The following is a 21,225-nucleotide window of genomic DNA, read 5'->3' as shown; positions in this document are numbered from 1 at the left end:
AATTTGAAATTGTGTTATTGTGTTTTTCAGAACCTCACTTTTTTTTTTTTGAGTATCTGTTCATAGAAGGATAGTGGAGAGACACATTATTTCAGGCTAGAATGTAAAATGTAAGCCTTCATACATAAAATCCAGCGCTGAATTTGTGATTCACGAGAGACAAGAATGACAAAAACTACATGATGCCAAAGGAGCCAAGTCTATACCGTGGGGAAAGGACAGTCTCTTCAATAAATAGTGTTGGGAAAACTGGACAGACATGTACAAAAGAATGGAAATGGACCACTTCTTACACTGGACACAAAAATTAATTCAAAGTGGATTAAAGACTTGAATGTGAGACCTGGAACCATAAAACTCCTAGAAGAAAACTAGATGGTGACCTCCGGGGCATCAGTCTTGGCAATGAGTTTTTGGATCCGACTGCATTCCAAGTAAAAATGAACAAGTGGCCTTGCATCAAACTCAAAAGCTTCAGCACAGCGAAGGAAACCATCAACATAATGAAAAAGCAACCTTCAGAATGGGAGGAAATATTTGCAAATCATATATCTGATGACTAATATCCAAAATATACAAAAAACTCATACAACTCAATAACAAAAAATATAACAATCCAGCTAAAGAGTGGGCAAAGGATCTGAGTAAACATTTTTCCAAGGAAAGCAGACAGTGGCCAACCGGTACCTGGAAAGGTGCTCAACAACACTAGTCATCAGGAAAATACAAATCAAAACCACAAGGAGATTCCACCTCCCACCTATTAGAATGGTTAGTATCAAAAGGACAAGAAATAACAAGTGTTAATGAGGATGTTGAAAAAGGGGAACCCTCATGCACTATTGGGGGGAATGTAAACTGGTGCAGCCACTATGCAAAACTGTATGGGGTCCCTCAAAAAATTAAAAACAGAACTCCCATATGACCTAGCAACTCCACTTCTGGGTATTTATCCAAAGAAAACAAAAACATTAATGCAAAAAGATACATGCATCCTATGTTCACTGCAGCATTGTTTATAATAGCCAAGACATGGAAACAACTTAAATGTCCATTGACGCATGAATGGATAAAGAAAACATGAGATATCTATCTATCTATCTATCTATCTATCTATCTATCTATCTATTTCGATATATTTGAGGAACATGGCCACTACTGTGATCCACTATTACCAAGAACAAATGCCTATAAAATTAGTCTTTTGTAAGAAAGAGAAGAAAGGGTAAGTCATGCTGGCAGTAGAGGACAGAATAAGAAGTTCAGAAACAGAATTGTACCAGGGTCACAGGGAGACTAATAGGAAATAATTAGCATAGAGCATAGGATGACCCCTGAGCCAGATGTTGACCTTCCGTGTTCAAGTTTATCTGTGCTGCCTCTTCCTTAGTTTTCCCTACGAATGCTTTTATCTTTCACTTAGGATGCTTCTTTAATACTCCCTTTACTGCCCTGCTATCATTTTAAGAATCCTGGAACACTCATGTTCCCTTCTCTGCAGACAAAACGCTTGGAGTAATTGCTCTGAAGTCAGCCATTTGAACCTGCCCCTGAATTTCAGGCAATGTGTTGCCTCGCGCGATGAGGGAAGAGAGGGAAGGGTTGTGTTTAGGGGCTTTATTTTGCCAACCAAATGAAAAGGTGAAAGTGATTGCTTTTTGTTTAGGATTGTCAAGATGTTGTTAGGCTCTTTTGGAGAAAAGGGATATTTTGGGTGGGATAGGAAACATTTCCCAGTGGTCCTAAAGTAACACTGTCACCTGCGACTGGCTCAGCCTTCACATAAGTTGACCATAACCAAAAGAGGCAGAACAAGTTAACACTGGGGGCAACTGACACAGATAAGCTCAAGTATCCCTAAGGCTCTGTAAGAAAGAGAATGGAGTACAGATACACCACGATCCTTTGGAAGAGAATAATGGCTCCAGTCTTACTTAATGTTCTTATTAAAGATGGTTTGATTAACTTACCCTACATACAGCAAGTAGCATTTTAGAAAATAGGACTTCTAGTCCAACTTCTTCCACTGTGTGTTTATGTAACTGTTACGGACTTCGTTTTCTTCTCAGTACAACACCCAAATTACACTGGACTGTGAAGTTCTAGTATTTGTACACAAACGTCTGATTACACACATATATAATTCACTAAAAAGCTATATGCTGCATAGTACATATTTAAACTTAAGTACAGAAGTTCTGCTGTCTTGGTATAGAGTTTTCAACTTCTTTGAACTTAGAAATAAGTCTTGGATGAACAAGGCTGCATTATGTATGTATTAATTGGTTCTGGAATTTGGAATAATGCATACCCACTCGAATAATTTCATATACATCAGTGGACAAATACTTATTCTGTTCTTACCATGTGCCAGAACCTGTGGGGGAGATAAATTTAAAATACACATCTCCTACCACCCTTCTTTCAAGCCTCTGGCTTTTAAATAAGCCTGTTACCATTTACAACTACTTACCTATGGGTCTTGGGATTTCATATCAAGGCTATACAACTGAACAAAAATGGACAAATATATTGGGACTGGGGCTGAAGGGAGACCCCAGATACCATCCTTAATACGCAATATCAACTACTGTGTACCCCAGAATAGCTTTATTTTTCTTAGCTATTGGTTTTGGTAGCAAGTAACATATAATCTGAATTTATAAAATAAATTCACAATACTAAGATCATTTTTCAAAACCTCTTTTAACACACTGGAGGTGCGTCTTAGCACTTTGGCCACCAAAAATATGTGTTTTAGCGTCCCCAAGATGTCTTCCAAAAACAGTTTTAAATTATACCATGCTGTCTTATTTTGCTTCTCTGATCTCCTTGTTCACCTTGCCTATCACTGATGCAATCAGCAAATGCATATTGAGCATCCCTACAGTAGAAAAAGACAAAGCTTGGGGACGCTGTAGATGGGACTTCATTGGAGTCTCTGGCTTTAAGAAACATGTAATCTTGGGGCACCTGGGTGTCTCAGTTGGTTAAGCATCCAACTTCGGCTCAGGTCATGATCTCAGAGTTCATGAGTTTGATCCCTGCATTGGGCTGTCTGCTGACAGCACAGAGCCTGCTTCAGATCCTCTGTCTCCCTCTCTCTTTACCCCTCCCCTGCTGGTTCTCTCTCTTTCAAAATAAATAAATAAGTAAATAAATAAATAAAACTAAAAAAAAAAATGTGATCTGGTGGAGGGAATTAACAGATTCAGGTAAGCATCCTAATAGACATGTACCCAGCATCTACATGGAGAGAGTCCTAATTTTTAGATTCCAGGGTGTCTTCACGGAGACAACTTTGGGGGTGTGAACTCTTTTTAGACTACAGTAGAATATTATCTGGCCTTATATAAGAATGAAATCCTAATACTGGCCACGACACGAATGAACCTTGAGGGCATTTTACAATAAGTGAAATCAGCCAGACACACAATGAAACATAAGATGAGGTGCCCAGAATAGCCAAATACAGAGAGGCATAAAGTAGAACAGTGGTTACCAGGGGTGGGGGAAGGGAGAGATATGGAACTGTTGTGTAATGGGTACAGCGTCATTTTGGGAACGAGACGGACTTTTGTGATGGTTGCACAACAATGTGAACGTACTTTGTGCCACTGATCTGTACACGTAAAAATGGTTAAAATCGTAATTTTTCTGTTATGTATATTTTATCACAATTGAAAAAAAAATCTATTATCAGTTATAGAGAATGTGACTGATCTCAGGCTTTTCCGTTTTATTAGTGAGGTCAGTGTTCTCTCTGTGCCCCTACCTGCCCTGCTGTGAACCAGGAATGGGCATTTTCGTGTCTTTCAGAGGAAAGGGTAAAGAGTATTTTGAACCCACCTGAATCGACCGAATCCCTATGTGAATGCAGTCTGGTAATTTTATGCATACTGAAGTATAAAGAGGTCTTGGTCATGCCCCTTCCTATCTGGAATACCATCAACATAGGAAAAGATTTATGACAGGAATAACTCAAAGAGCACCCCTGGAGTTTTTTTCTGAATAGTCAGATTCCCAGGTTGCTTCTACACAATATAAATCACCTTAAAGAAAATGAATATTCCAGGCCAACTCTACACATAGGATTGTCTAAGTATCAAGGAATGTCTGAACCTCAGACGCTGTTGACCACTCTCCATCCAGCCATGACTTGTGAAATAGAATCAAGCCAAAGGAAGTTTACCTTTCTCCTGTTTTGCCATTGATAGTATCAGGTGCACATGCTGACTCTTCCCGGCTGGTCAGCATTTCAGGACTACCATGGAAAGGCACAAAGCGAGCACCCTTCGGCTTAATCAAGTTGGGGCAGACTTCAGGGGAGGCCACTGTTAGGGGAACAGCGCAACCTAGCGGCCAGAGCACGGGCTGGTTCTCGGGAACATGGTTTTTCCAATGGCCATCCCGTACCCTTAAGACACGCCATGTAATGGTGAAATGGAAATGAAAACAGCACTCCTTCATATTCCACCGCAGAAGGTAGAGGAAGAAGCATATAAACCACCAGAGCTTTAAAATTGTCCTGCTTGCCTTCATCTCATTCAAGAAGACATGTGTAAATCTGTATAAATAGTAACTCCACGGTTTAAAACAGAGATTTATTTACCGGAGATAAAGTGTAATGGTGTAGCAGAAAGTTAATGCTTCCAAAGGAAATCGGGCCCTCACAAGATTACATTATTTTTTCGAAAAACACAACGGTTGTTACCTAGGGGAACAGCGGAAAATGAAAGTCAGGTCTCAAATGACAAATCAGAAACTCTTTTTTTTTTTCTTTACTCTCAGAGCAGAATACAAACCAGAGAAACTTCCTTCACATTCCTTTGAGGTGGACCATGAAGACGCTGATAAGGATGAAGTAAGTAAATAACTGAAAGCTAAGTGTTTAAATCAGGAGGACAATTAGTTCCTGTCTTCCACTAGAGTATTCCACATTCTGACCACTTTTACAAGGAAGCTGCCATAGCTATTTGTGGAAGGGCTTTGAGTCCAAATGAGTCACGTTTGCTTTGAAATGGAACATGATTATTTAAGACGCGTCGAAAAGAGAAAAAGGAGGCTCATTTGTAAGTGCAGCGTCTAAGATGTGGGATTCACAAAAGGTTGCAGTCATGCCCTTGATTCCTCTTCCACAGGATACCACCTCCCACTCATCTTCTAAGGGCGGTGGGGGAGCTGGAGGAACCGGAGTTTTCAAGTCTGGCTGGCTCTACAAGGGGAATTTCAATAGCACCGTGAACAATACCGTTACTGTTCGGGTAAGGAGACATCAAGGCTCATCTTTGTTTCTGCCAGTTCTCTGGACACCCCCTCCTCTGGTCACAGCACAGAGGAGTGTCATTTGCATCGAGTTTATGTTTCGGGTCATATTTTATTTATGAGGAAGGAGGACGCTGTTCCCTAGAACAGTGCCCAAGAATGTAGCGCGCCCGAAGGAATTTCGGCATTTCTAATTTCTGTAATAGCACACTGCATTTTGAACTACCTGTCTATTTCTTCCCCTTTCTTTAGTCATTCAAAAAGCGCTACTTCCAGCTGACTCAGTTGCCAGATAACTCCTACATCATGAATTTTTACAAAGATGAAAAGATATCCAAAGAGCCCAAAGGCTGCATCTTTTTGGATTCCTGTACAGGTGTGGTGCAGGTGAGTAGATATCCCTTTCCTCTTTGAGTTTTGTTTTCCCCTCTTGGATTTGTTGTTGTTGTTGTTAATTTTTTTTTAATTTATTTTGAGAGAGAGAGAAAATGGGGGGGGGGGGGAGAGGCAGAGAGTGAGAGGGAGAGAGAGAATCCCAAGCAGGCTTCGTGATGTCCGCACAGAGCCCGACGCAGGGCTCTGTTCTGCTCGGGGCTTGATCTCACAAGCCACAAGATCATGACCTAAGCCGAAATCAAGAGTTGGACCCTTAACTGACTGAGCCATCTAGGAGCCCCTCCCCTTTTGGGCTTTTTAATCAAAGAGTGTGTTCATCCAGTCATCATCCATCCAAGTGTTTATGAGGTATCTGATATGAGTCAAGAACTGTTCTCGACTTTAGAGATCCGCTGGAAAACAACACAACCTGAGTTTTTGCTTTCACAAAACTCACTTGCAACAAAGGAAAAATAATAGAAAATACACAAAGAAAAAAATCAACAGAATGGAATCAGTGGGTGAAATCTGGAGTGAAGAAAAGAAATGGGGCTGTGGAAGGCAGAGAGACAAATGGTGAGGTTGGAAAGGAGTACCAGTGCTCCAGAAGTGAGAAAAAAAAATCTTCATAGAGAAATTATTTGTTCTGAAAACTAAAGAATGAGCAGGGGCAGCAAGTGCAAAGGGCCTGAGGCAAGAGCAAGTCTGGTATATTCAAGGAGAAGGAGAAAATGACCACCCGTGTGGCTGCAGCATACGACGCCACTGAGCTAAAGAATTCAATAATATATAAACCATATAGCTCACTATGCTTCATAAATCCTATCTTTATTATTGGGTAATAATGAGGTAGTACATTGGCAGTGCACATATAATCTTCTTCCTTCTAAGAGGAGGTTTCCTTCAAAGACAAGGATTACATCGATTCCCAAGAGCTTAATTTCAGAAACAGACAACGGCGCTTTTAACGGACCATACTGTTCCGGAAGTTCTTCTTAGCGTGTGATTGTTCTTAGTGTGCGATGCGACATAGACCACTGTGGCAAAGGGAAGCAGAATAACTCCATAGACCTCATTTGGACACCATGCTTTCATTTGTTCTTTTCGCTCTCAGGAAGTAAGGGTCCTCCTATTCCCTCTTAGGTAACAATCAAAGCAACCAAACCTTACAGCAGCCTCATCTTGAATTTCACAAAAGGATGCTGGCTTGTGGAGGTTGAGGACTGTGTTTCTGGTCACCGGTCACCAGGAGCAGACCTTCTCTTCCCACTCACCTGCAGGCGTGGACGCAGCTGGCTCCAGAGCTGAGATTACGTCTTGGATTAATACCAAGGGGCACTCGGATATGTGGATGCGAAATGGAGCTCTCTCCAGTCACTTAGGCCTGGGCTTTTTCTGGATGGTCTAGCTGTTAAAATCTGGAATTCCTCCAGAAAGTACTAATGCTGAACTTGAAAAGGAAAGAATTAATTAAGTGTAGCTGAGTAGTCGGCTAGAAGTGAAAGATAATTGCATTTTAATGCAGATGCCAGCTTTCCATATGGAAATGGCAATAAGGATCTTAATGGAGGGTGGAGATGGTTTTCTATTGTTGGCCTCAAAGGAAGCTTCGGCTTTAGAAGTGTCGAGTAAAACTCCCCGCAGTAGGTGAAAGATGAACGATTACATTTTCTAGAAACTGAGCTAAAACTCTTAAGTATTTTCTTTTCCATTTTTTCCTTCAAAGCTCGCTCTAGCAAATGCATTACCATCTTTTAGGCAGTATCACTGCAGCCCGTGCTGTATCTCCAGCTCACAGAGATACGTATTACTATGACATTGCTTCTTCGAAGAATCCTATTAACTCGGTGTTGAGCACGCATCTCGGTGCTCAAATCTGACCTTGACTACGGGAACTTCTTCTCCATCACGTCTTAGACTGTACTTCAGTCTCTGCTGAAGTGGTGCCTTGGAGCTGGAGAGTGTCTTCTAGGAGAAAACAAAGTTTGGGGTTCATACAGGTCAGCATTCAAATCCTGGTTTCACCACTTACTTTTGGAGGCTTTGAGTAAGTTACTCAGACTCTGAGCTCAGATTCCTCATCTGTAAAAACTCAGATAATGTGCTAGCATGGAAAAGGATCTGGGAGACCATGTGTCTTCAGCCTTTCTTCCCTAGTCTTGTAACCAAACTAACGTGATTTCACTCCTTGGTGAGTCACAGGTAGAAGCTACACCAGGTGAGCTATCTCACAAAAAAAAGACTTCATGCGCAGCAAATACGGAGATCGTGGTGAATAACTTCCCTAGCAAGGGTGAGTGGGATCCCTTTATTTAGGGTTAGGATGAATATTTAGAAAGGGGAGCCTTGTCATTGTATGTAGAGCCAGGCATGAGGTCATACATGTGTCTTAAGGAAATATACCTATATATACATTGTATGTTTTATAAATGAGGCCTGTGTTCCTCTCGGAGGAGAGATTTTAATATTGTAATGAGGTAAAGGTAATTGTTGGTTACTCTGTGGGTCACTCCATGGTCCATCTGCACTGATGTGAGTCAGGGGTTGAGCTCAAACTGGTCTGGACCTTCTGGGCCACAGTTCTTCGCATGGGCAATTATTGTTTGAGGAGTAGTTTTGGTTTTTATCATGCGGTGCTGTGCCCTTCAGGCTTTTTGCCTGAGTTCAAAGGTAAGCTGGAAAGAAGAGCTTAAGGAAAAATGTGGGATGTAAGTCCCTAAGTACAAGCAAGTGAGCAGTAAAGGTCAGCGCTAGCTGGTGATAGGCTTTCCATCAGGTGCAAAGATCACAACTTTGAGAAATAGACATTCCACTGGGGAAAGACCTACCTAGAAAATCTCCATTCACCTTCCTGAAATTTCTATCTAAATATTCTTCTTTATTCATTTAGTTTTTATTCACTCATGTATTCTTTCATTCAACAAACTTATTGAGTGTCTATGACACACTAGGAACTGTGCTTAGGCATTGAGAACTCCCTGCTGAAGTCAAAACCAGAGAGGAACATAGGCTCATTGTTAATGATTACACAGTGTCACAAAAGCTATCAACAACACCTGCTATTGAATGTTCTAGGAGCACAGAACAGTGATGAATGAACTCTTCTGGGTCAGCTAGCAGGATTCGCCAAGGTAGATGTTGCACCTTAAAGCACAGCTGCATTTCTATTTCATTCCCCAGTAGATGGCCATTCAAATATTTGGGAACACTACTATATCTTTGAAAGAGTTTAGCCCTATACCCCTTCATTTCTATTCCTATTTATCAAGAACTTGTAGCCCTTTGGGGAGGGAGGACCTCCAACTTCTTGAGATCACTGGGAAGAGAGATGTCTGGGTTATGTACCACCTTGTGTCTGGATCCTGGTTCTTACATATTTGCTTACGGCTGTCTCTGGCTCATGAGGTCTTACAAGTGGAAAGAAGATTCTCAAATAAGATGCAAGTTTAGTCATTGTTCTCCCAAGCTCTCAGGTACAAAATGTGCCTGAAGACGAAACATGTACACACAGGATCACAGAACAAATGAATAATAGAATGAGTCAGACCTGTTTTGTCAAGATTCATTATCAGTTTCTCTTGAATAAAACAGAAAAAAGGAACAAAAACTTTACCTCAGAAGTGATACCTACCCTCTGGCATTCTTAGGAAGTCCAAGCTCCTAACAGTCTTCTGTGAACAAGCCATTTTGGTTTGCTTCATTCAGACCCAATCTATGTCATTGTGTTTTTCTAAGAATAATCGTTGGAATTCTTAGAAATATATTTCAAGGGTGACATCAAGCAGAAGGAAACTCCTACCCAAGTTTCTCAGAGATTTGTGGTGATATTTACGGTTGGAAATTTTTTAGATCTTGATTTAAAAAAAAAAATTGACAATAGTTTCCATTTTGTACTATAATCACATAGTGACATTAGATGTGTTTTATACCCCATGCACTCCCGATCTGGAACAGAACTTCCAGTTTTTGCTGCTTCAGTTTTGATCTGGGGCCAAGGGACATCTCGGCCTGTGTTATCCCATCTGATTCCTTCAAGGTCTTCTTATTCATTCATCCATTGGCCCATCCATCCATCTATTCAAGATCTTGCCACTATGGAAGAGAATGAATAGTCCAAGCATCCCGTCTTCCAGGGTTCCCACCACAACATTAATAATGACCGATGTCACTTTATGCAGGCGTAAATGGGGGTGGGGGGCCAAACGCTGTTTATTATCCTCCTAGGGGCCGAATCTGCCACCTTGTGGACATGGGTTCCAAGACCGTGGCCTCACGTGCTTAACTGAAGTCTAGAAACTTGGATACATTCTGCAGCTCAGGAAGCCCACCACCTGAAGTAAGTGGGGCCAGGTGTGAGACAGCAGGGAGCAGCTTGGAGTGTGCATGCCACATAAATGTAGTTAAATCGGGAGGGGAAAACTGCCAAGGAAAACAAATCTAGAAACTAAATCTGACCTATAAACTTCACATTAGCAAACTCTGGCTCTAAAGAATCTCATTTCCGGGGCGCCTAGGTGGCTCAGTTGGTTAAGCATCTGACTCTGGATTTCAGCTCAGGTCACCATCTCAAGGTTCTTGAGATTAAGCCCCAGGTGGGGCTCTGCTCTGACAACAGGAGCCTGCTGGAGCTTCTCTCTCTTCCGATCTCTCCGCGCCTCCCCTGCTTGCACACACGCGCGCGCGTGCTGTCTCTCAAAATAAATAAACTTCTATAAATAAATAAATAAATAAAATCTCATTTCCAATGAAAACAGTAAAAACCAGAATGACACTGTACTTTTATCTTTTATCTGATACATTATGTGGCACCAGTTGATGGAACGCGCATTATTGTTGTCCCAGTTTATTAAAATAAAACTCAGGGAGATAGAGTGGCTTTCCCAAATCACAGAGCTAATAAATGGCAAAAATAGGTTTGAAGTGGAGGGATGTCCAAAACTACAGAAAGATGCCCAAGGAAATAAGCTGGTAATCATACATCATATGGGCATGCCTGCATATATTCATACATCTATCCTGCATAAGCCACATGGACGGAAGAAGTACTACAAAGATATGCTCATGTGTAGCTTTAAGCAGTGGGTTTTAGGGGGAGGATTTATTTCAGCAAACATATATTGAAAACTTAGTTATGCTAGGCTTTGTGGGAAAGCCAAATATGAGTCAAATGTGGCTTCTGTCTTCAAAGAACTCCCAGCCGGTGGGACGATGCGTAGAAAGAAAAAATAAATGGAGCACATGCAAAGAAAATGAGTGGCACATCTCGAACAATAGGTTCTGATGACATAATGTAAGACTATCATATAACATATAAGATATATAAGATGCAGAATATATCACCGCTTGAGACTTTATTGTATTTTACCTATAGTACATGCATAGTACATATGCTATATTTCTGCTTATTTGTTTACGGGCACTCCATTACACTGGAATGCAAGTTCAATGAGGGCAAGTGCTTTATTTGAATGTTTTTAATGCTGTGCACCTGACACGCAGAAGGTACCCAGTACATTTTTGTTGAATGAAATGCACAAATAAACATACAGAGAATGGAAAGGATTACATCAATGGTAGCCACCAACCCCAGTAACCTGGATGTGATGTTGTGTGTTTCTTTTGGGAACTCTTCTTTTGTTCCTGCAAAAGATGCTAGTAACGTATTAGGCACAATGGAATATTTTGTTTGGGTAACTTGCTTTGATACTCAATTCTCCATTGGCTTTGGTAGCTTTGTTGGAGTTTCTATTTCGGAACCTTTCCAGATGAGTACTGTGGAAACAGACCAGTTGGCTACAACTCATTAAACATGTCAGTTGGCATTAGGACATATGCAGTTTCCTGCTTTTTATGAAGCTGTGTAGATGGACTGTGGTGAGCTCTAGTAAACGGAGGAGTCACGTCTGCCACAAAGGACACTGTTTTCAGGGAAACAGGAAAACTGGGAGATCGAAAAAAAAGAATATGATTATTTCCTGATTACCACTATAATGACATAACAACTGCATTTCAAGATTATTAAAATGTCCCATTGATTTTCCTATTTTTGTCCTTTCTTTTTTTGTGTGATTTTATATGCCATTATGTTAGAGATCACAGAGAATGAGATAGAAAACCACTTAGGCATCACAGTCTTCCCCAGTGTAAGCTTCTCTATGACTGTAAGTAGTTCTGTTCCGCTCCAAATAGAAAAAGATAATTCAGTTTTTGAGAAGCTGCAGATAGAATATTTATTTCAAATACGCCCTTTGGAGAAATAAGGGCTTGTTATAGTTTGCCCAAATTTTTGCAAAATATTTTTTATAAGATTGTTGACATCAGCAACCCATTTTCCGATTCACTTGAAGTAGAGTATACAGTTTGGAAAATCAAGTTTTAGTGTCTATGTTTTGTCCTGTTTTCTGTCTGGAATTCTCTGAGTTCCTTCTCCTCTGCATTTGAAAGCAGGTCGCAGTTCCATTGACTTTTAAGTCATACAATTAATGTAAGCATTTTACATGGCTTTTCATCTCCTTGTCTACATTATTTATGACATGAGATTAATTAAACAGATTCTTTCATCTGTTTGTTTTCAAGACAACACTAAGACTGGCTTGCATTTTGCTGTGTTCAGATCCTTAACAGTGTTCCAGCCAAAGCTATGCCCTGAACTCTGAGCATTTCGAGTTCTTTCCTCTGTATCTATTTCTGTTCCTGTTGTTTTATGAAGGAAAACTATCTCCTTTTACACTTGCTCAAGGCCAAGCTGTCTTTGCCCTTAGACCCTCTGTGTCAGTGCAGGCCTCATGGGGTTTTATGGACCTCCTTCATGAGACCTGCCAGAAGTGTGTGTTAGGGTTGGGGAGGGAGTCCACCCACACCTCCTGTGGAGATTATAGCTTCTAAGAATTTGCATTCTTTTTTTTAATTTTGTTTTTATTTTTTAAAATTTACATCAAGATTAGTTAGCATATAGTGCAACAATGATTTCATGAGTAGGTTCCTTAATGCCCCTGACTCATTTAGCCCATCCTCCCCCCCACAACCCCTCCAGCAACCCTCAGTTTGTTCTCCATATTTAGGAGACTCTTCTGTTTTTTCCCTCTCCCTGTTTTTATATTATTTTTGTTTCCCTTCCCTTATGTTCATCTGTTTTGTCTCTTAAAGTCCTCATAGGAGTGAAGTCATATGATTTTTGTCTTTCGCTGACTAATTTCACTTAGCATAATACCCTCCAGTTCCATCCATGTAGTTGCAAATGGCAAGATTTCATTCTTTTTGATTGCCGAGTAATGCTCCATTGTATATACATACCACATCTTCTTTATCCATTCATCCATCGATGGACATTTGGGCTCTTTCCATCCTTTGGCTATTGTTGATAGTGCTACTATAAGCATGGGGGTGCATGTGTCCCTTCAAAACAGCACACCTGTATCCTTAGATAAATGCCTAGTAGTGCCATTGCTGGGTCGTAGGGTAGTTCGGTTTTTAGTTTTTTGAGGAACCTCCATGCTGTTTTCTAGGGTGGCTACACCAGCTTGCATTCCCATAAGAATTTGCATTCTTAAAGAAGCTGCCTGTATGTTTGCTTTGCCCCCTAAAGTTTGGGGCCACCGCTATCTTTCTGGCAACCCCCACTGTGTTTATATTGCAGCCAAAATAGCCTCAAAATGCAGCGCTGGCGTTTTATGAGTCAAAATCATCCTGTCCTCTGCTTTCCTAGACCCCAGAGGGTCTTGAGAGAACAACAATATTCTCATATCGCAATAGCTTTCTGGTTCTCAAGAAGAGTTTTTATACCTTAAGTTTACACCTCTTCTTCAGCACATTCACCCAGAGTCTAAGTATGTTTATCTTCCAGTTTCACATTTTTGTGATTAACTGGTTAATGCCTGTCTCCCCTGTTCAGCCAGGGCAGCTAATGTGTCTGTTTTTGCACAGCACGAAATGTGAACACGACAGACACCTCTTTTTGAAGGAATACCACTACTGCACTGAGTAGTGAGGATAACCAGTCAGCCTCTGCCCATATCAAGTTCATAGACTATTTAAAAAGCCAGCCAGCGAGTGAGTTGTTACAAGGAGTATGGGCCAGAGCCAAGAGCGTGTCCTTGGAAGAATCTAGAAAGTGGCATTTGAGCTATGAAGTTCTACAGTGAGAATCACAGCTGGTTTTTTTAGCTAATTATTTTTTCTCCTGAATTTTTCTTTTTCTTGAGGTTTATTTGTTACCCTTGTCTATTGTCAGCGCTTAGAGAAGCCATGACCTCCCAGGCCGTGACCAGCCCTTTGGGATGTGATTGTGCCAGGAAGGGCACAAGGAAGGGGAACAGCATTTGCTGAACATCTTTGCCCCTGATCATCTCAGTGGGTTAGAGGATAAAGAGGTTTTTTTTTTTTTCTTTCTCTGCCGCTTGCTACCTGTAGAATCCCGAGCACATTTCAATTTATCTCCCAAGCATCCATGTCATTACATGTTAAATGGAATAATTCAGTTTGTCTCCCAGGGCTGTTGTGGGATGAAACAGAATAAAAACTACGCGTGCTCAGCACGGTACCTGCCATCTAGACGGCAAGTGGTTAGTAAGTGTCGTATTTGTGGTAGTCATCATGATGTTGTGGAAGTTGAAAGGAGGAAGCTATTTGAGGACAGTCTTCTGAGACCATCACCAAGAAAAAAGACCTTACCAGGACGATATTACAAATTATTTTTTCTTGCCACCAGGAATAGCAATCGTGTCCCCGAAAAGAATCTTATACTTTGATATTCAGCCACAATCCCACACTGTAATGTTACTCTCACCTTACCGTTCTTCTCCTATTTGCTTTTTACCTGGTTGTCTTAAGCCCATAGACCTCGCACTGTTGTAATTGTGGGTGCTCCAATGGCTTCAAAGCAGAGTTGACTAGGGGTAAGGGTTGACTACCTGTATCAGAAGTAACTGAGAGTGAATTAGAGATGGGATATCTTCAATAATTCTTACAACCACTGCGGGTAATATAACGCTAATTATATCATTGCGGGCTATATCATTCCGCTTTGAATTTATAATTCTAATCTCATGGCAGGAATGTATGAAAGTGCCATAATAATTTGCTCTTGAATTCCCTCCAGTTTCAGTGCGCTTCTCCCATCTTGGAATAGTTCAGTGGTTTTACAGATTTCAACTTGGATGCCCCTTCCTGGAAGGCCAGCCTGAAGTGGCTACTCACCCCCGAGCCCATTTTAATTCTCTGCACAGCCCCCAATTTCTGTTTTCCAGTCCTTTGTGTATTCCTTCAGTCTTTCGTTCAGTCATTCTTCCCTATGAATGTCAGTTTCCCAAAAACAGGAGGCAATCCTATTCCCTTATAAAAGGGGAGTGTTTTGAACCCACTGGTACTAAGCCCTTCTGTGCGACAGCACAGGGTAAAGTCGTGAGCAGAACTGACCTGGTCTTCTGGAGGCAGCCATGAAGGAGGCACATGTTGGTCAAAACAAAGAAATGAAAATGAATACGTATGGACTTCCAAATTGTCGTACGTGCCCTGGAAGACAAGAACCTCGTCCTGAGAAATTGGAGAAACTTCGACTGAGATCTGAAGAGTGACTACAGGTCCCCTTAGTAGATGAGGGACAGACATGGTGCTGAGTATGTGTGAGGTACTCTCGGGGGAGGGGCTGCTTCAGGCCTTGTGGCAGCAACAAAACATGTAACCAGAGCACATTCAGGAACTAGGGCCAAGGCCTCATGGGTTCGTCACAAAAGGCAAAGTAGAGATGTCGAATAAGAGAAAAGTTGGGAGGCTGATGGAAAAGCCAGAGCCAGAGAAAGGAATCGGGGTGCCCAACCATGTGGACATCCTTTAAAGCCATTGAGGTCAGATGAGAGAGAAAGGAGTCCAAGGCATGACTGAAAAGTGGTGGCTGATGAAGAAGAAAGAAAACCAGAATAGAGTGTGGTCATGGAAACCCAACACAGACAGGTTTCAAGGAGGAAGTGGAAGCCACCATGTTAATTCTACTGAAGAGTCAAGGAAGATCCGAAAAAGGAAATGTCTTGGATAATGCAGCAGCATAGAGTTTGTTAGTGACCATGGCTAGTGCTGCTCCGGGGTGTCACGGGGCCAGAAACCCAACTGGAGTGAATAGTGGACGGAACACAGGATGAGAAAGTGAAGGCAGACCCTCTAATCAACGATTTGAAGAAGTTTAGAGCGTCTTGCCACATGTGCCTGAAGGTGACATTTTTGAGCCACCACGATCATCCAATCAACAAGAACCTAAATAAAATACATCTTAGCACCAAAAGCCCTGAAAGAAACCAAACAGAATGATTCATTCCCACCCAAATTTTGGCCTTCGTTTGGCCGATCTTCTTTATGTTACTCTCCTATAAAGGAAACACTTCGGAAGCATGACCCCCTAAAAAATGTCTCTCGCTCTCTAAGATTTATTATCTGGTGTTTTTGCTTTCTGTCTGTCTTTTTGCACCACAGAATAACAGACTAAGAAAATATGCTTTTGAATTGAAAATGAATGACCTAACTTATTTTGTGCTGGCGGCTGAAACAGAGTCAGATATGGATGAATGGATCCACACCCTGAACCGCATCCTGCAAATCAGTCCTGAGGGGCCACCTCAGGGGAGGAGGAGCACGGAGCTTGCAGATCTGGGGCTGGGTGAGAACGCACGCGCCCCCCCCTTCCCTTCCTTTGCAAAAGTGACCTGTGTGTTTGGTCCATCTAATGAACCAGTTAACTGTGGTAGCTGTCAAGGCTAACTAGTTAACTGTGGTAGCTGTCAAGGCTAGCTCATCCGTCCCTGAGCTCCAGAAAAGCACCCCGAAATGCTTGACTTTTCCTGAATAGTGAGGATCACCACACGCAGGTATGATTTTGAGTTTACTGGCAGTGATTTGAGGCTGGAAATCATCTGTCGGCAGTACTAAAAATGTACCCATGTCTGATGGGAGGTTACCTTAGATGGGGTAGTTTGTGTTGCATAGCCTTTACTTTACTTTACTTTGATTTAATTAATTAACATGATATTATGTAAAGACAGACATGCATTACTTCCTTTTAATTGAAAGATATCTTTCATGGATACTTCTTGACCATACTGAGATCAGCTTATATGTGACAGTTCCATGAATGTTGCACAATATTCGAGATCTTTATGAAATAAAAATATTTTTCTTCTTCCCATCCTTATTACTTCTTAAAATTCTAATTTATTCTAGGCAAAGAGAGGGGAGCAAGAGCGTGGAAAGGACGGGTGATGAGACACATAGAAAAACAGGTCCATGACCACAGGAAAGCCAAGTTCACTTCCAGAGTTGGTCGTTCCTCCCGAAAGGAAAACTATTTTAAGACATTTTGTCCTGCACCGTGGGATCTTAGACACCAGAGTCTTTAGATTCTAGTAGTCTAAGTATCATATTCTATAAAGTGAAAGAGGCATGGGACAATGAGGAAGAAAACTGTTGTTGACTTTAACACAACTACTATGTACCATAGTAGGCGTTTAGCATTCATGATTTACTTAATGATAATCAACTTGAGTATTCATGTTTATAGAATTTTAGAGAGTTTAAGTAACTGAAGCCAGAATATGGGCTTGAAGTTGATGGCCAGAGAGTCAGAATATCAAAAATGTACTCACAGATAAGAAAACTTTAGTGTGCATTGATGGAGTAAGTCATGACAACCCCAAGTATGAGGGTGGTATTATAAGGGTCAAGAGTTCTTACGCACATAGGGTGGTGTCATGGAAAGAATCCCAAAATGACCATCAGGAGGTCTGATTTCCAGGCCTCGATCTTGTAACAATATAGAGTCCTGGAGGCAGGATACAACGAAGACATCTGCTCACCTGCATCCATCCCACATCCAGTCTTGATATGCCACAGCCTGGAGAGATGTGTGATTCATGAGTATTACTTATTAATCTGTCTTGGTGTATCTTTTCAAGATTCGCTGGATAATTCTGTAACTTGTGAAAGCACACCAGAGGAAACAGAGTCTTCAGAGAACAGCCCACACCCAGACTTCGCAAAAGTAATAAAGCCGACATTTTACTATGCAAATAAATTTGAATTACTTATTAGTTATTGTTTTCATGGAAAAGATGGAAATGCTGTATTTTAAAATTTAAACTAAGAAATGCAACACTCAAAAAACAAAAGCATGTTTTGATCGGATTTGCCGCGTGTTAATGGATGATGTTAAAAGAGTGATGATACTAAGGGGCAATTTCTTGGCCATGTGGAGGGGGCCAGGCTGTAAGTATTTGGATAGTTGGTTACCAAGAGCTAACACAGTTTTCTCTGCAGTACCTCACAGAAACTGAAGAGACTGTCAAAACAACTCGAAATACGGAGAGGTTAAATCTGTTCTCGCTGGATCCAGATATAGATGTAAGTCGAAATTCTTTCTGAGCAAGCATGAACTCAATCCACACAATTGTGGTTTAGAATTCAGGATTTGTTTTTTTTATGATGGGGATTTGTTGAGAAAAACCTTCCACCTTTTTTGTAGACCTTGAAACTTCAGAAAAAGGACCTTTTCGAACCCGACCTTGGGATCAAACCATTTGAAGAAAAAGCCGCCAAGAGAATTATGATCATCTGTAAAGCTCTCAACTTAAATCTTCAGGGATGTGTTACGGAGAATGAGAATGACCCAATAACAAATGTAAGTTTCCCCTGTTACATCCAGTGCCGATCAGCCAATATCACACCACCCTGGCCAAAATCTTTTCTATTCCTGATAATCCCAGGCACTGAGTTCACACCAGCTAGTGCACCAGGGAGTATGAATGACAGCATTTTCCACATCACAAAAATGCACGAGTTCTGAAGCGGACGTATTACCGTAAAATGTTCCTTTTACCTTGAAGAAGTGTCAAAAGGACTGTATTCTAGTGTCCTTTCCATTCAATCGCACAGTGGTTCAGAGTTTCCTAAGGCATTGTTTATATCTACTTGGTGGTGGCTGAGATGGCTTTTAAGTCAAATTCTTTTTTAATTTTTATATTTATATGTTTGTTTGAACGTATATTAGAGAATAGTGTGGACAAACAAATCAACTCTGAGATTTCACAGCTATCACTGCCTAAGACAAAGCTACATAGTGAATCAAGTAAAATAATATTGGATGAATATTAAATAATAGTATAGGCAAATGGGAGGAAAAAAAAAGGTGCTGCACTGATATTTGGGAACCACCACAGCATTCATTAAATCAACATAAGATTCCTTTTCCTGCTAAGTGGACTGTCTTGAAAGTTCTCTCCTATGGGGGATGGGGAGGGAGGGGAGGATGGGTGATGGGCATTGAGGAAGACACCTTTTGGGATGAGCACTGGGTGTTGCATTGAAACCAATTTGACAATAAATTTCATATTTAAAAAAAGAAAGAAAGAAAATTCTCTCCTAGTAGTCTGGGGACAATTCTATACCAATTGTATAAAAATTGTTTTAATATTTATTTATTTATTTATTTATTTATTTATTTATTTATTTATTTATTTTGAGACACAGAGAGAGAGAGAGAGCATGAGTGGGGAAGAAGCAGAAAGAGGGGGGGAGAGAGAATCCCAAGCAGGTTACCTGCTGTCAACACAGAGCCCAGCATAGGGCTCAAACTCATGATCCATGGGATCATGAATGTGAGCCAAAATCAAGAGTGGGATGCTTAACCGACTAAGCAGACCAGGCACCCCTAGACCAATTGTAAAGTTATTTGTGGGAAGGGGGCATTCCGCGAGCATAAACATTAAATTCTGAACTATAAGGAAAGAAAAATTATACATAATCCCGCCACCAATCCAAGTCAGTGTTGTTGTACTGGTATGTCCCCTTTCATTGTTTTTAATGCAGTCCATTTTAATTTTTGATAAATCATCCCTCAATTATCATCTCCCACCTCAAAGAAGAAAACTTATTTCTAGATCCATATTATAAGCCATATTTGCTTTTTAGAAGACAAAACAGCGTTAAGCTTTCTCTCTAGACCGAGCACCACACAATTCCATGCACATCTCCATGCTGAAGTTCAATGAGACTTATTAGCCGTGACAGTGTGTGGCTTGAAGAAAGGATGGACCCTTTCGTACCTGCTGCCCTTGGGTCTTCAGGCATGGCACTGGTTCTTTGAGCCCATTTTCCCTGGTGTAACAGAGGGATAATGGTACATGCTACAAACCTCAGATTGAATGAGGAGAATCAAGTGATAATGTGCCTCTCTTGGGTCAGTATGCCTCGCCTTCCCATCAGTGAGTTCTGCCACACTGGGCAGGTAGCTTACCTTCCTCTCCTCTTCTATAAATGGGATAATAATAACAGTAGCTGTTTCAAAGGACTATTGTGAAGAAGTCATGAAGTAATATATGGAAAGTACTTGGATGATGCTTGATGCACAGTAAGCAATCATTACATATTAACTGTTATTTTAATAGGTGGGAAATTGCTTGGAAATTTGCGAATGCTATATATGCAAGGTATTGGCATTTTCAGTATTGCACATGAGAATCTTGTTGACAAGGTAAAATTGAGCTGACTCACCAGCAAGAATCTTCCCCACAATGAAACTTTCCCACATTTTAGAACTATAATTGGGCAGTAGGTATGTGAGTAAAAATGATAGTACTGGAAGTCATGTTTATTCCTTTTTCAGCAACTACTTACTCTGTGCACCTACTGGGAGCCAGACTTTGTCTAGGTACTCAGGAAACAGCAGGGAACAAGATAACAAGCCCCCTGCCCTCTTGAAGGCTGACTCTTTTTGAAAAGAACAAACAATAAATTTTTTTTAAAAAGACAAATAAATTAACACGAGAGTTGTACATTATTTACAGTTGTTTGAAATAAATCAGTATGACAGATGTGATACAGAGGAACTGGGAGATGGGTCACGTTAGGTAGAATGGTCATACGAGGCCTCTCTCAGGAGGTGACATTTGAATACAGACCTAACAGGTGAGAAGGATAAGTCAGGTCATGGGAAAATATTCTAGGGCAGGAGAACGAGCAAGTGTGAATGCCCTGAGACAACTAAGTCTTGGCAAGTTCTAGGAACAGGAAGTAGGTGCCGAAGGGAAGAGCAGACCAAGATAATGTGGGAAGGACAGTCCAAGGGAAGGTTATGTAAGGTACAGGCTGTAGTGAAGTGTTTGCATTTATCCTGAGTGGAGGCTATTGAAGGATTTAAAACACTTTCAAATGGTGTGGTTCGATTTCTGTTTTTGTTTTTGATTTTTAAGATCCCATCAGAAAAAAAATAATGAATTGGAGGAAATAAGAGTTGACCAAGGATGGAAGATAGGAGTCTGCCACCTAGTTCATTGCATGGCATAGACTAGGACTGGCAAGGAAGAAGGAGAGAAATGGATGGATATGACTGATGTTGGGTAAATTGGACAGACAGGCTTCTCTGATCCATTGGACAAGGGGAAAGAGTATCTCAAGGATGAGTCCCTCGCTTTTGCTTTGAATACTTCTATGCATGGTGGTGCCATTAAAAGGGCAAGACTAGATGAAGAGCAGATTGGGGGGATATTGGCCCCAAATTCCATTATGGGCATGTTAAGCTTGATAGGCCCACCAGATATCCAAACAGAG

At 41.0% G+C, this 21,225-nt stretch overlaps 1 protein-coding gene across 12 annotated transcripts in view; it reads left to right on the top strand.

Moving 5' to 3' along the window:
* Positions 1-21,225, top strand: part of DOCK10 (dedicator of cytokinesis 10) — a 268,554-nt gene that overhangs the window by 149,071 nt on the left and 98,258 nt on the right. For all 12 annotated transcript variants that reach the window (XM_053215871.1, XM_027049213.2, XM_053215870.1 and 9 more), the window contains exons 5-11: positions 4,792-4,864; positions 5,142-5,264; positions 5,518-5,652; positions 16,102-16,285; positions 17,577-17,662; positions 17,938-18,021; positions 18,143-18,298. In XM_053215871.1, coding sequence (XP_053071846.1) covers positions 4,792-4,864; positions 5,142-5,264; positions 5,518-5,652; positions 16,102-16,285; positions 17,577-17,662; positions 17,938-18,021; positions 18,143-18,298 — 841 coding nt within the window. The remainder of the gene's footprint in view (positions 1-4,791; positions 4,865-5,141; positions 5,265-5,517; positions 5,653-16,101; positions 16,286-17,576; positions 17,663-17,937; positions 18,022-18,142; positions 18,299-21,225) is intronic.

Source organism: Acinonyx jubatus, chromosome C1, assembly GCF_027475565.1.
Source record: "Acinonyx jubatus isolate Ajub_Pintada_27869175 chromosome C1, VMU_Ajub_asm_v1.0, whole genome shotgun sequence".
Taxonomy (NCBI): Eukaryota; Metazoa; Chordata; class Mammalia; order Carnivora; family Felidae; genus Acinonyx; species Acinonyx jubatus.
This window is presented reverse-complemented; position numbering and strand designations above follow the sequence as displayed.